This window comes from Typopeltis vanoorti, chromosome 23, assembly GCF_054136105.1.
Source record: "Typopeltis vanoorti isolate ZY-2024b chromosome 23, IOZ_Tvanoo_1.0, whole genome shotgun sequence".
NCBI lineage: Eukaryota > Metazoa > Arthropoda > Arachnida > Uropygi > Thelyphonidae > Typopeltis > Typopeltis vanoorti.
Genome location: NC_143571.1, coordinates 5,672,859 through 5,689,297, shown reverse-complemented (window position 1 = coordinate 5,689,297; position 16,439 = coordinate 5,672,859). Strand labels below are relative to the sequence as shown.

The 16,439-nt window shown below is 33.9% G+C and overlaps 1 protein-coding gene across 4 annotated transcripts in view; it reads left to right on the top strand.

The window, feature by feature from the left end:
• Vps53 (vacuolar protein sorting 53) overlaps positions 1–10,301 on the top strand; it is a 349,419-nt gene extending 339,118 nt beyond the window's left edge. For 2 of the 4 annotated variants that reach the window (XM_090412655.1, XM_090412656.1), the window contains exons 22-23: positions 6,275–6,461; positions 9,798–10,301. In XM_090412655.1, coding sequence (XP_090268781.1) covers positions 6,275–6,460 — 186 coding nt within the window. In that variant the 3' untranslated portion in view covers position 6,461; positions 9,798–10,301. The remainder of the gene's footprint in view (positions 1–6,274; positions 6,462–9,797) is intronic. The other 2 variants (XM_090412658.1, XM_090412657.1) reach the window with 1 other exon arrangement.
• Positions 10,302–16,439: the final 6,138 nt, after the last annotated feature.

Genomic DNA, 16,439 nt, shown 5'->3' with positions numbered 1-16,439 from the left:
GATTGTGTTTCGTGATAACGACATGTTGTTAATAGCAGTTATTGTTTCTGATTTATTCTAATTTATAATATTTCACCAGCTTTGATGAAGGCTTCTTTCCATAATTCTCCATCTTGAAACGGCTTATTACGTTTAATTAAAGTTTCAGCAACGTTGAATGATGCAATTGTAACAGCCTTTGCGCCTGTATTGTACTTGACAAAAATATTTTGTTGTGCTGTCAGTAGTGTCTTCATTTGATGTACCTTTGCTTTTCTTAAGGCAGTGCCCTGTGGATAATCTTCTTCATAGTTTTTATGAACAGTTCGATAGTGTCTTTCAACATTTGCTTTTTTCGGTAAGGCCACATTCACATTGCAAATTATACATACCCATTTGGCTTTCATCATAATAAAGAAAAAATCTTCTTCCCATTCTTTATGATAGTGATAAGTTTTTATTTTTTTCACACTTGTTCTTGGTTCACTCATTGTTATCCTTAATTTTTTTTTTTTTTTAACAATACTAATTGCATTCACTTATTCTAGTAGCAAGGCTTATACGTTGGTCAAACATAACTGGTAATTAGTTTACAGAATTAACAACGCATAAAAAGTATATTAATTAAAGGTAACTTTAATGAATAACTTCTATATTTCGGCAACGTCACGTTGCCATCTTCGGGAACATAAAGATATGGTATGTGCACGCAGGCTGGTTTCTTCTGCTCTACACGTGATTGTGTTTCGTGATAATGACATATTGTTAATAGCAATTATTATTTCTGATTTATTCTAATTTATAATATTTCACCAGCTTTGATGAAGGTTCTTCCTCATTTGCTTTTGTTAGTGCCTGCGTGCACATACCATATCTTTATGTTCCCGAAGATGGCAATGTGACATTGCCGAAATATAGAAGTTATTCATTAAAGTTACCTTTAATTAATATACTTTTTATGCATTGTTAATTCCGTAAACTAAGTACCATTCACTTACTTAATTTAAAATAATACACACTAAAGATTGATAAACAGAAAACGATTTCATGGAATTACTCGGTACTAAAATACTGAATCGGGACACTTTGGCTGCAGGAGTCTTGATCAAGAACAATACACAGATGGACTGTCAACTGCCAGTGTACACATCATCAAACGTGTTACCATTGGGCGCATTCAGAACCGTCAAGCGAACATTTCTGGATGAAGCGAATCACGTGACTGCTGTAAAGCGCATATGGCTTCGTTGTTAACCGCTAAATTATAAACTTTACATCAGATTAGAAATAAATTAGTTTTGACATATTTGACAATTTTTTTATCAATTAATAATTTTGATTATCATTTATTTATTTGTTTAATTTGCTACATTCGTTAAGAAATGAATAATTTGCTACATTCAGGTGCCTTGCGGTCAACGTCTTGGCCACCCTGATATAGATACATATAATATATAGATCTTTGCCAAAATATCCGAAATATTAAATGAAGTGATTAATTAGTATATCTTCTATTGTAACCTCTTTAATAAAAATACTAGCATAAATGATAAAATCATAAGCCTGACCACTAGACCTATTTATATATCAAGAACCTTGTGTTTAATCTAGCTACTCTTTCACCCTTCTAGTTTATTGTGTCGTTTTCACACCATGCATAACTTATTTTAAAATGAAGGATGAGTTATTCTCTTCAACAAATATTGTGTGTCATGTTCAAGTATTTTAGAGAAATTTCTGAAATACAACAACATTAACAGCATCAAAAAGAATGATTACTTGAAGTAAATGTTGAAAGTTATTATTTTATTATTTATATTTTTTGTCATTAAAAAGTGTAGATATTGGAACTGATAACAAAAATACCTATATTGTTTTTTAATTGTTGGCTTGTTTGGCTGAGTGGATAGCATCTCCAATTTCCAATCATCCAGCTGAAGGTTTGAATCCCACTGTGGATGTAATTGTTTAGAAAGTAGATGGATTTCTTCACTCAGTGTGGGATCACTTATGTTTGTCGATAGCCTCAAGTGACTTAAAAAAATAAGCTCCATGTTTGGTTTCTAGAATAAGATTTCCCAGATTATCAAATCTTTATCTGACTGTAGGTTTATAGCCTTATGTTGTTGACAGAATTTAAAAAAAAAAGTAAAATTTTGGAAAACCAATTTTCCTGTTATGATAGTGAATAATAAAAATTGCTGAATATCCATCATATGCACTATACATGGAACTCCTGTATTTTACAAATCTTTCAGCCCCCTCCGCCCCCATTTTGTTTGAACAAAGTTTGAAACTAACAGTTTTCTCTTTATTATTCTAAAATACTATAACTAAATAATGGAGACATAGGCAGTATTTTCAAAGAATTTCAAAGTAATGAAATTCCACAAATATTGAAAAAAAGTCATCAGGCATAACTTTTACCCCTAAGCAGCTCATTGTTAAAAAAAAAAAAAGAAAGAAATACTGAATTTGAGTGCATCATTATTTTATTTGACTGCTAATATTTTGCTGAATTTTAAACTAGTATATTCAGAGTATAAACAGCTTGTTATAGTATCATTTGCAAGCAATCCAGTTGTAGTGGAAACAGTTCAGAATTATAAGAAAAAGCGATTATCTTCTTATTTTGGCATCGTTTAATGTTGGATAAAAAGAAATTTATAGCTGTTATATCTTGAATTTTTGGTAAATTAATTTAGGCGATACTTGTTGAGATTGAGGAATTAGAATAATATTATTTAGAATAATAAAGAGAAAACTGTTAGTTTCAAACTTTGTTCAAACAAAATTGGGGGGGAGGAACTGAAGGATTTGTAAAATACAGAAGTTCCATGTATAGTGCATATGATGGATATTCAGCAATTTTTAGCCAAAAATATGTGGTGAAGATAATTGATTCTGTGGCAAGTGTTGTATCATTAGAACAAATAGCTCTATGTATGTGCTCTTTCGAAGATATGCCATTTGAGATAGGTGATGGTATAATTCTTTATGTAGGTTGCCTCCCCAATCTTTCAGCTTACTATCAACAGATGAAAGATCACAAGGGAAAAAAAAAAATTTTTTTTCTCCCTTTGAAAATTAGCATTTTACAATGTCGATATCTTCAGATGTGTATTGGCTTTCTATAAACAGGAAAATGTTAGAAAAGTTTCTTTTTCTCTCTCTAAACATAAAACAGATTTCAGATCTTTATTCAAAATTCGCATTTCTGTAAATTTGCATATATTTTTGACACACATAAAAGAAGTTTGTACATGTTGACTTCCATAATTATCTGACATAGAGGACTAATTGTTTAAACCTTTACCATGAGCAAGGACTTTGTCCAGATGCAAAAAGAAAAAGAATATCGGTAAAGCTTATTAATGTCCTTACTTGCTTCCTGGAATTATGTGTATTAGAAGCTTTTGCAATATCACAACTATTAGATGTAGCATTTTTTTTTCCCGCTTGGTTAGAAAATAAATTATAAATTAACATATAAATTATAGAATAAATTATATTCTTATTTTCATCCTTTACTTAAGCATAAGCTAGATGTTTGTATATCTAGCCTGCCTTGTTAATGGAGGTTGCTGACTTCATCAAAGTGCCTCAGTATCCCATAATGCATAGCACACTTCCTTTTGGATGTATATATTGTCATTCATTACAGGAAGAGTCACTACCAAGATTGGTTTTGATTTAATGATGTCTCAGCAATGGGAGCTAGACCCTTGTAGATACTGAGAATTAAAGCAATGCACAAGTCATACTTTCCATATACAGGTATTAGAATGGTAATAAATTTAGTTTAATCCTTTATCCAAGTGTGAGCAAACAAAGTTTATGCCTGAAAGTATCTTCAGGACTGGGGTAAGGTAGTACAACACCGGGAAACTCGTTGCAAAGGTGGAGCAAGCTAACATCACTCCTATCTCAGTATCTCCCATAATGCAAAACACATCTCCTTGCAGATATGTATAATGTTATGCATTAAGGGAAGGGCCACTACCCAGACTAGTTTTGACCTTTATTGAGGTCTCTTCAGTGGGAGCCAGGCCCAAGTGGAGATACCAGGCAGAAGCATTAGCAAGGTCATCTCTACCTATAGGAGTTGCCAAACGGTGTGCCACCTTTTTATTAAATTACTCTGGATTTAGAGAAAGATGTTGAAAGTTTATTTTTCACTTGGTTAGACTATAATAAATTTAGTTTAATCCTTTATCCAAGTGTGAGCAACTCCTATAGGTAGAGATGACCTTGCTAATGCTTCTGCCTGGTATCTCCACTTGGGCCTGGCTCCCACTGAAGAGACCTCAATAAAGGTCGAAACTAGTCTGGGTAGTGGCCCTTTCCTTAATGCATAACATTATACATATCTGCAAGGAGATGTGTTTTGCATTATGGGAGATACTGAGATAGGAGTGATGTTAGCTTGCTCCACCTTTGCAACGAGTTGCTTGGTGTTGTACTACCTTACCCCAGTCCTGAAGATACTTTCAGCCACAAACTTTGTTTGCTCACACTTGGATAAAGGATTAAACTAAATTTATTATAGTCTAACCAAGTGAAAAATAAACTTTCAGTATTAGAATGGTATATCACCATATTATTAATTCCCCAACTGGCCATGATGTCTGTAGACATCCAGCTAAATCTAGATACAATTCTGTAACACCCATTAAATAACATGAATAAGAAGTGCAATTTGGTCTCACTATTTCATCTATCTCAGCCGGTAGGGAGGTTAAAGTACTCTGGATGAAAGATAGATATGAGTTTTTTTGCTTGGTTAGAAAATAAATTATACTTGATAAATTATTTTTTTGTTTAACCTTTACCCAAGTGTGAGCAAAGAAAAGTTTGCACATGAAGTAACTTCATGATGGCCAGGCTACTGCTTGTACATAGAGGCTATTTACATCACTATGTACAAGCCCTAGTATCCCATAATGCATGGCATCCTCTCCTTTCATATCTCATTAAGGTTAAATCTGGTCTGGGTGGTGATTTTTCTTATAACGCATGGCAATATACATTCTTGAAAGGGGTATGCTGTGCATTGCAGAATATTGAGGCATTCTGATGTGAAATTAACAGCCTCTATATTCAAGTAGCCAGTCATCATGATGATACTTCATACACAAATTTTGTTTGCTTATGCTTGGGTAAAGGATTAAAACAAGAATATAATATTTTGTCAGGTATGATTCATGACTATTAGTTACCATCATTTCTATTATAACATGTGTTTATACTGCATGAATTTGTTCATATGCGATACATAAATAGGGGAATAAAACTGCCAAAATGCAAAGTTGTGTTAGTTCATTTATGATTTTTCACAAGATGACTATGCTTTGTTTGCACTTTCAAGTAACAACAAATAAACACACAAACCACCACTCCAGCTGACATAGTGACTTGTGAAGGAAAATGCACTGCTCTACAATTGTGTGTCATGCTATACTCCCTAGATTGCATACTTTTCTTGATATGTGTTTAATACAACATCCCAAACATGAGTAGGTGTCCTGGTTATAAGAATTCCAAGTAGTGAATGAAAAAAGGTAAACTTTAAGTTGGGGATAAGCTTGAAATAATAAAACATTTTGAAAGAAAACAGAACATGTGCTATTGCGAGAGTACCTGAAGGAATCAGTATTGCATACTATCAGAGAGAGAGAGAGAGAGTGCTAAAAAAAGAAAAAAAGCTTCATTAGCAGAAACAACTGCGAGTGCTGCAAAGTCAAGTATAGCATTTATTGTAGTACTGTATTTCTTTATTTATTATGAATTAAAGATTTTTAAAACTGTAGTAGCATTATTTGTTTATTATTATTTTTTTTTTGTACAGTATAACTTACGAGACTGTACAGGTTTTGAGTGTTCTGCGACTAATCCTGTTTTTTTCCATAAGTGCTGTCTGAAATTCCATGATGTGATGATTTTCAGCAACACATATACTGCATTATAGGAGAAATTATGATATATTAAGCAGCTGAGATATATATTAATCATCATTAATAATGGTCTAAACTAATCTTTCCAGCTTAAGTTGGACTATTAGATATTATTAGAGTATTAATTAATTTTTCCATTTTTCTGAAAAATGGAAAAATAAAAAAATTAAAATTTTTTTAATAAAACAAAAATGGGAAAACTTTTATTTTCTCTACTGCAAAGGGGCACACATTTGATCTTTTTTCTTGATATAATTTTCCCCTTCAGTTCTTTCTTTAAATTACTTATAGGTTCTAAAGCGAAGTGAACAAAGTACAATGACAGAAATATTTCCTTATAGGGTCTAAAGCGAAGTGAACAAAGTATAATGACAGAAATATTTCGTAATTGTCAGCCAACTACAGTCTCAGCAACTAGTGTTCCTGATAATAATAACACTTCCCAATCCTACTTTATTGGAAGTAGTCCAGAACATGAATCCAGTAGGATCAGACGATTAGAAAAGCTAATTAGAAAGAGACTCTAAGGTAATGATTTCCATAAATCTAAATTCTTTCATTTTTAAATTGAAGTTTTGTTTCTCTGAAACCAGAAAATAGTTGTAAATTATAGAATTAAATATGAGAGATCTGTAACTAGATATTTTATGGAAACAGGTATGGTAGACATGATAATATGTGTGGTGTGTGTGTGGAAGGGGTTACAGCTGAACACATGTAAGGGAAATTAGAATTGTTCAAGAACTCATATATTTTTCTCACTGTAATATAAGCATCATTCAGGAAGAGAAAAAAGAATTGGTACAGCATTCAAACTATGAACATGAGTCTAACAGCATAAGTGTACTTCCACATCTTGTTGCAGCTTAATGAACAGAACAAAACACTGTTAAAGTTACAGGTATAGTTGAGTAATTCAAAATTAATTTAAAAAATAATAAAAATCAGCTTGAGCCTAAACACAACAGTTCTTAATGAGTGGAAGCAGGGTAAGATGATTCCATTACACAGCGGTGAAGCTAGGACAAAAGCAACAGTTGTAGACTAATCAGTATTTTTGAATTAGTCTTTAAGTGACCTTGTTAAGGATAGGTTTGCTTTAATAGTTTGCTCTTATTTTATGGTAGAGTGACTGCAGAGTTGGATGAGAGGAATGAAGATTCCAGAATGCTTTTGAATTTTACCAAGGCATTTGGCAGGATTCTGCAGTAGAGGTTCGAAGACATGAGTATGTAATGTATGTTTGTAATGTATGGGTAGTGCAGTGGCTGACTGACAGATGTCAGAGTAATAATGTATGGAAATGGAGTTCAAGGGAAAGAGAGTGACCAGTGGACTGCTACATGGTTCTGTACTTGGACCATTGTTAATTTAACTTGCATATTAATGATGGTTGAGCTTGTTCTTTGCTGATGATGCAAAGTTAGGAAGGGTGCCAAAAATAATTCTGATACATAATACTTGCAGGCTGATCTGAACCAATTGGTTCTATGGACAAATAACTTGAACATTTAGTAATACAGGACTTGAATAGTTCTGTGTTGCTAAATGTGAAATGATGCAATTTTCACTGAGGACATTACAGATAGAGTATTATATTAATGGTAATTTGCTCTAAGTGTTCAATGAAGCTAGAAACCTGGGGATGATGGTAGATGGAGGAGAACTGAAGTTTACATTGCTAAGAGTGGTGGAGTCATCACATTGGATAACTGCTTTATTGAAGAGAACACTAACTTGTAGTAATATGGAAATTATTCTCTTGAACTAAGCTTTGATAAGACCACATACTGCCCCCAGATAATATGGTCACCTGGCTTCAGAGGAGATGAGGAAAAGACTGCAGAGGATAACCAAGATGATATCTGGCCTGTGGAATTGTACATATGACTTGAAGGGCTATGATCTTCAGTAGTTTGGGTAATAGACAGATGAGTAATGATAAGAACAAGTTAGTAAAGGGAATCTTACAGTATAGATCATAATGAGATTTTACAGCTTGTTTCAAGTGGGAGAGAAATCAAGTTATCCCTGGAAACTAAGTAAGGGTGTGCTTTGGAAGCATGTGATATCTAGGTTCTCATGGTATGTAGTGAATGTATGAAATGAGCTACCAGTGGATGTCATGAGTGGATCTTTGAATGTTTTTAAAGAAAGATATGATAGATATTTAGGCATTGTGTGACCTTGGAGAGACCCTCCATCAATGAGTGCTTGACTCCTTGGCTAAGTCTGCATAATAATAATAATTAATTGCATTTGGCAAAGCTCATTACTTAGAGTACCCTGCATTCTAAAACCACAACTTTAGCTGATTACATTTCCAACTTAATTATTTTGAAAATAGTCAAAATTTCCTTGCATTTGCTATGATTTAATTTTGTGTGTGGGAGAAACAGTAGTTTGTTTTTGTGTTGAAGTAAAGAATGCACTTAGCAAAATAGTTCTGCCATCTCTCACAGCATTGATGAATGGCAGGTAAAGGTTGGAATAATAAAAATGAACAGTGTCCATGGTAAGAGTACTCTGGCTATCTTTTAAATGATTAAGTTTGAAAAGTTGCCTGCAGAAGCACTTGTTTTATATGGTGTGTATGTGCTCAAGAACACAAGCATAACTGTAAAATGTCACTCTAGTTGTTGTTAGGTGGATAGTGTGTTTGCTCTCCAGCTAGTGGGCTCAAAATCGTAATGTTTCATGGATGTGTTTGAATGTCTGTAGATGATTATGATTTTCATCACCTGATGTGAGACTATTCTCCACATATTGGAGGCCTGAAGTCACCGGAAAGCAGTTCTGTTTGGTCTCTAGAACTGGGTTTCTGGATTATTTAGTTCTTGATCTATCATGCTTCTTATCAAACATTGGTTCATTAACTACACCTGCATATCAAGAAGGTGTGGTCAGAGGGCCAGATCCTAAATGATTAGAGTTGGGCTGTCATACTTATCTAAAAAGAGAGAGAGAGAGATACAAGCAAATGCAAAAATTATTCAATAATTTTCCTGTATGAAGCATGGTTAGCCCATGGAATGCACTGTCTGACAGGGTAGTTAGTGCAGACAGTGAATGAGTTTAAGGAGCAGCACGATAGACTCATAATATCATAAACACCCCTTGAGGATAAATTGAGGATTTTAAGAAAACAAAAGGCAGGGATTACCTACACTTTCGAATGATACAAATTAGTAGTTGTATAGTTCCCTCTGTTCAGTAAGCATTTTCACTGTATATGTTTTAATTTTAGAAATTAAAGCAATACAGTTAAAAAGCTGTATTATGTATAATATGTGGGCCTGTGCGTTTGCACACCATGGTGCTTAACCGCATGAAGGAAGACTTTGTTTCGAGTCTATTCGGCGACTAGAGGAAATTTTTCTAAGCCTTTTTTTGACCGGTTCCCAAGTTAGTCGATCTCTGGCACAGGCAAGTGGGTTTTTTCTCCCGGAAACTCGGGTTTTTCGTCCTGGAAACTTGAGAAAATCGACTGTAGAATCCACATTATTTCAGACATTAAATATATTGTGTTATGGTTAGTGACCACGAGATGGCAGCACTTGTGCCGTCTCGCTTCACTGCGTGCCACTTAATTTGTGATAGCCTTGGGCCATCTATCTCTGATTGGCTGCCAGTGGAGATTGAACTGCCCGCTCAGTCTCCAAAAGTTAGATAGGGTAAACGGCCTCGCCTACTCCCTATGAAGGGAACAAAAAGGCGTTAGCTGATTTTTTTTTTTTTATTTGTAATAAAGAAACATACATAAAGCAAATGGAAGTATAAGATAAAAATAAATTTTATATACTTAACTGAGATTTTTTTTTTTTTAATTACAAAAAGGATTATTTTGTCTTCCCCCAATGATAGATGCAGATTTCACCAACCTTAAAATGGAACTATGCAGAAGAGATACGGAACTGGAAAAGCAGTTAAGAAAACCAAGATAACAGGTTACATGTGACATATAAAGTGCATTAGAAACATAAAATTGTAAATAACATAAAATAAAAAAAATACTCTTGCACATTTTTTTTATGTTTATATTATTCTGGCTCCAATACTTGTTTTTTTATTCCTCTAAAGTCCCAACCTGGAGTTAAAGTCAAAATGAAATCAATGTATAATCATCTTCCATGTTTGTTTATAATTATAAAACAGTTACAAAAATATGTATATAGATCTGGGTTTTTTTATGTAGGAAAAGGATTAAAACAAGACTAATTTATCCAGATGTAAATATTTTCTTTTTTATTACCTGTGTATATAAGAATTTTTGAACTTTTTTGAAGGTGTTGAAACTTCTTTTCAGACTGATAATAATATAGGGGTGAAATGCAGCAACTTGTTCTAAATCAATCTCTGTAAGCATTTTGATCTGAAACAATGTTGAGGTAGTTTATTGTAAATTTGTTAAACAATAAAAGTTTTAATGAAACTGTAAATTTTAATTATAAACAGCACTTTTATTAGGAAATGGAATATAATATTTCATGCTTTTAGAATGAGAAGAGGATCTATCAAGATTTTTTATATTTTTTAAAAATCAATATCCTGCTTTGGCTAAACCATAAAGGGTTTATTTTTGGAAGTCACGATTTGTTTTTGCTAAATGCTGCAGCAAATATGTTGTTTGAATTTTATGCTATGAGAAAATATGCATACTTTTTGATTTACTTCAAAGAATGATAAATATCCATTGGTATTTTATATCTAGTAGACAGGCATTGGTTGCATTTTAAATTCAGCATAAATTAGTATTGCACCACTTAAAAGACTCAGTCTCCATGAGAATTGTGTTCACCTTTTATTGGGTTTTTTCCCCTGAATTTCACTCACAGAAGATTCTAAAACCTATTGTAAATTAACATCATGGGTAGGATGAGGATTAGATATTTCAGAAACCTTGTTCTGGAGACCATATGTGATACTTTTTTAACCACTTCTGGCCTCTATTAAGTAGACAGGGTGTCACACCAGGTCTAGAAATTCATTTACGCTTAAAGACATTCACAAACATTTATATCTACAGTGGGATTCAGACTTATTCCTAGTTGGACACAGAAGTGATATCCAACTAAGCTACCTTAAGGGCATGGCATGCATTTTTAATAATTGGTTCTCACCAGAGACTAGCAGAAATTCAGATATGTTCTTCAACTTATGACTAAGTTATTTGTAAGTGAACTTCTGATGGGTGCTAAATGCATCATAATCAATTTCCAGGTATGTGCCCTCAAGGAGTGTACAGAATACCATGATAGTACTACTTGATTAAGTTTACATTATTAATAATCTCCTGTTAACAGTGTTTCTCCAAATCACTCTATTACTAGTCAGCACTCTGATACTGTCATATCTAATATTTTGGTCTTCTAGGACACTTCTGATGAATCAATCCCATCTACAACTTGGTCTACTTCTAGGTACTTTTTCTTGCCATGTTGTCATCAAAAACCTATTTTTGTAACCTTTCCTCTCCCACTTTGGTTTAAGTTTCCATACCATACCATGAGATTAGCTCTGCTAACACATTCTTGAATGCTAACGATATCAGGTATGATATTGCTAGCATTCAAGCCTTCCTAATATCTTCATTTTTTAATATGGTTCTACCATCGATATCATCTGTTCACTCCCCTAATTTTACTCAGACCGCTCATGTCTGTTTTTCTCTAGTCTTTGATCAAGTGTTTTATTTCTAACCCAGCTCTCAGATCTATAGCTTAAAACTGGTTTGAACACTGTCTTCTATACTGCTAATTTAGTGTTTTGGCTAATTTCCCTCTCATTCCATATAACTTTAATTCAACCTGGCTACTCACTATACCAGCTTTGCTTACTCTGTTGTTTATTTCTATTTAATTTGCCATCTTCATTAAAAACTGGGCATAACTAGCTGAAATATTTTACTTATTCTATTGGTTCTCCATTGAGAATACAGCTGGAGTATGTTTCTACCCTTTTTAAATGCTGATTTTTTCTGCCATATTTATTATAGCTATTATCCAATTTAGTTGCAGAATCCCAGAGACTCATACTTGATGTGTTTTGGAATACATCATCATCATCTGCAAAGAGCTGAGTTTGATATCTCCAAATCTGATATCAGGTTTAATGCCACTTTCTTTCATAATGCAACCAACAATATAGATGATGAATAAGAGTGGAGATTGGGCACACCTAGTCTCAGACCTGATTTTACATCAAACCATCTTGCTGTATTTCAGTTTTAACTGCTTGCTTATAACTCAAATATGGACTATGTATTGATCTGTATAATGTTTCCTTTACATCTTATAATTATAGCATTCTGAACAGCTTTTTGGAGCATTTTGAAAATCTTTTCTCTGAGCATTGATGTATGTTTTTTCTAGATCTAAAACCTAAGTATGGATCCTTGTTTTATTCCCATGATTTCTTAACTGTTTGTCATAAGGTGAAAATCTGATCTTGACAACCTCTGTTTGGCTTGAACCTAGATTATTCTTCTCCATGTGTCTATTCCTTAATTTTTCTTAGCCTCTTCTCAAGTATGCTTGGAACACTTAATAGAGAAATTCTTCTGTAATACTCACATTCAGCTTTATTCTCCTTTTTAATATATAGGCATTATGACAACTCTAATCCAATAATGGAATTCAACCCTCTGATCAGGCCTTCTGAATTATGCAGTGCAGCCACTGCAAAACTTTTTATACCTCAATATTTTTAAGCATATCTAGTCAAATATGTATACACACACTCCAGCTGCCTTTCCACATTTCAAGATTTAGGTAAGTTTTCTATCTCAAGTATTCAAATACTGTTTGCATTCATCTTGAATACTTTCTACTACTGTTCTGTCAGTGCTAGTTTTGTTTGTCAGTTTTTTTAAACTAATTACTCCAAATATCTAGAATATATACTAAAAGCATAATTAATTTCTAGAGTTTGCCACTTAATTTCTATGGTTTAGTTCATGATTTCTAAGGCTTTCATTTTTTTTTTTTTTCTTGAATAATTGTGTATTTTAGTCTACAGTTCACCTCCAAAAGCTGCTGAACTTTGATTCATTTTAAAACTTTCTTATGCACTTGTCTTTTCCATATGATATTCAATTTTATCATGCTCAAAACAAAAATGATAACTTTCTATTTGAAAAATGCATACTCTTGTGTCCTGAACCAGGAAAGACATCACTATCAACTATAACATAATCAATGAGATTTTTCTTATTTCTTGCATCTTTTCTCCATGTGAATTTATGCACATTTTTAAGTTGGAACATAGTGTTAGTAATAACTAGTCCATGTCATGATCAGAAATCTAGCAGGTACTTACACTTATTATTTGCTTTGCTCTTTTCTCCAAATTTTCCCAAAATATTTTTATATGTCTGGTAATTATTTCCTATTCTGCTGTTTAGATTTCCATCATCATCATCAAATTCCTGCTATGTACCCTCAAGGGTATACAGGATATGACAGTACTACATGAAAAAATTACATCATTACTAACTTCCTATCTACAATTTTCCTCCAAATCAGTCTGTTACTTGTCAAGACTCCAACATTATCAGATCTTATATTTCTATCGTCTAAGGCACTTTGTACCGTATCAATCCACCTATATCTTGGTCTTCCTCTGGGTCGTTTTCCTGCCAACCCGGCAGAGAACACTTGTTTTGCTAATCTTTCCTCTCCCATTCTATTTAAGTGACCATACCACCTGAGATTAGCTCTGCTAATGCATTCCTGGATGCTGACAATGTCAAGTTCTTTCCTAATATCCTCATTTTTAATATGATATTGCCATTGATGCCACCTGTTCACGCCTCTAATCTTTCTCAGGACTCTCATATCTGCGGTCTCTAGTCTTTGGTCAAGTGTTTTACTTCTGACCCAGCTCTCAGATCCATAAGTTAAAACTGGTTTGAACACTGTCTTGTATACAGCTAATTTAGCGTTCCGACTAATTTCTCTCTTATTCCATATGAATTTATTCAGTTGACTTCCCACCATACCACCTTTGCTGATTCTGTTGTCTATTTCTATATTTAATTTACCATCTTCAGTAAAAATTGTGCCTAAGTAGCTGAAATGTTTTACTTGTTCCACAGGTTCTCCATTCACAACACAGTTGACATTTTCAATGATTCTGCCTATTTTCATTGTCTTTGTCTTTTTATTGCTGACCTTCATACCATATCTATTACAACAGCTATTCAATTTAGTCAGAGAATCTTGCAGACTAGTAGCGGATTTATTTAGAAGTATAACATCATCCGCATAAAGCAAAGAGCTGACATTAACATCTCCAATTTTGATATCAGGTTTAATACCACTTTCCTTCATAATGTGATCCATATAGATAATCAATAACAGAGGGGATAATGTACATCCTTGTCTCACACCAGATTTAACATTAAACCATCTTCCTGTACTTCCTTCAATTCTAACTGCTGACTTACAACTCAAATAAAGACTAAGTATTGCTTGATATAATGCCCTATTGACACCATATAACTGCAGCATATTGAATAGCTTCTCTCTTGGCACCTTGTCATATGCCTTTTCCAAATCGACAAAACTTAAATACAGATCTTTGTTATATTCCCATGCTTTCTCGACTATTTGTCGTAAAGTGAAGATCCGATCCTGACAGCCTCTATTTGGCCTGAATCCAGCTTGTTCTTCACCAAGCTTTTCTTCCACAATTCTTCTCAACCGTTTCTCAAGTATACTGGCATAGATCTTGCCAGGAATACTCAGTAGGGAAATACCTCTGTAATTCTCACACTCAGTTTTATTTCCCTTTTTATATATGGGTACTATGAGAGCTCTACTCCAATCATCGCGAATTCGTCCCTCTGTCCAGGCTTTCTGAACTATGCAGTGCAGCCACTGTAAGACTTTTATACCACCATACTTCAGCATTTCTGGTCGAATATCATCTACTCCTGCTGCCTTTCCACATTTCAAGCCTTTGATGGCTTTTTCTACTTCAAGTATGGATATGTATTCCTGACTGCATGCCTGGTCAGTGTTTTTTATCACTGTGCTGTCATCACTGCTTGTTTCATTTAGCAGTTTTTCAAAGTAATTACTCCATACTTCAAGGATATCTTTTTTCTCCTGTTTTCATGTCACCTTTATCATCTCTAACTCCTTTTACAGCACTCTTTCCTCCATTCCTAAGCTTCTTCAACAACCTCCAGAATATTTTGCCACCGTCTTGATATTTATTTTCTATATTCTTGCCAAAGTCCTCCCATGACTTTTGTTTAGCTAGTTTTACACAATGTTTAGCTTTCTTACATTTGTCTCTGTATTCTCTAAGAGCACAACTGACTTATTTGCCAGGAACTTTTGATATGCTTTCTTCTTTTCCTTCACTGCCTCTTCAACTTCCTGTGTCCACCATGGAGTTCTGATTTTTCTATCCTTGCAGACAACTTCACCACATGCATCTCTAGTTGAATCAATCAGGGTTTTCTTCAAGGCTTGCTACTGAATCTCCAAGGTTTGGTTCCTGTTCTCAAACTCTTTCATTTTCTTTTCAATAATCTTTCTGTATTTTAGTCTACAGTTCACATCTGAGAGCTGCTCAACTTTTATTCGCTTTAAAACTTTCTTACATGTTATTCTTTTCAATATGAAATTCAATTTTATCCTGCTCAAGACTAAATAGTGATCACTTCCAATTTCAAATCCTCTGTTCACTCTGGTGTCCTGCACCAGGGAGAAGACATCACTATCAACAGTAACATAGTCAATGAGACTTTTCTTATTCCTAGCCTCTTCTCTCCATGTGAATTTGTGCACATTTTTATGTTGGAACATGGTGTTAGTAATAACCAGTCCATGTCCTGAGCAGAAATCCAACAGATATTTGCCATTATTATTAGCTTTGCTCTTTGTTTAGATTTCCAACAAGGACTGACTTTTCCTTTTTTTTATTGTGTCAGCTGCCTTCTCTAATACCTGGAAAAATTCCTCCATTTCTTCCTTATTAGAATTTTCTGTGTGATCATAGGCACAAATAAGTCTCATTGTCTGGTTTCCCATTCTGATATTTGCCCTCATCACTCTACTTGATACTGCCTGCTATTCAAGAAGATTATCCTCATATTTAGTGTTGAATACTATATAGCTACCTCCCTCTTCTTTCCCCTGATTGTTATTGCCTAAATATAATATTTTATATTTGTTGCTTAGAAAGATCTCACTTGTTTTTGTCTTCTTTGTTCCAGTCACACCTATTATGTAGATCTGGTACTTATCCAATTTTTCTGTCAGTTTCATTTCATGCTTCTTATGTTGATAGTACCCAGTACCATCGACAGGGTGTAGCATAGAGGCAGCCTGCCTCACGGCTTAATAAGGATACTCGTTTAGCCATATTGCGGTAGGCACTGTTGGTATGCTAACAATTCCTGTTAGCATAGCAAGTATGAAAGAAATTTTTCCAAGCTTAGCCTGATTAAAAATTATTTGCGAACAGCAATAATCCATGAAAGATTGGTTGGTC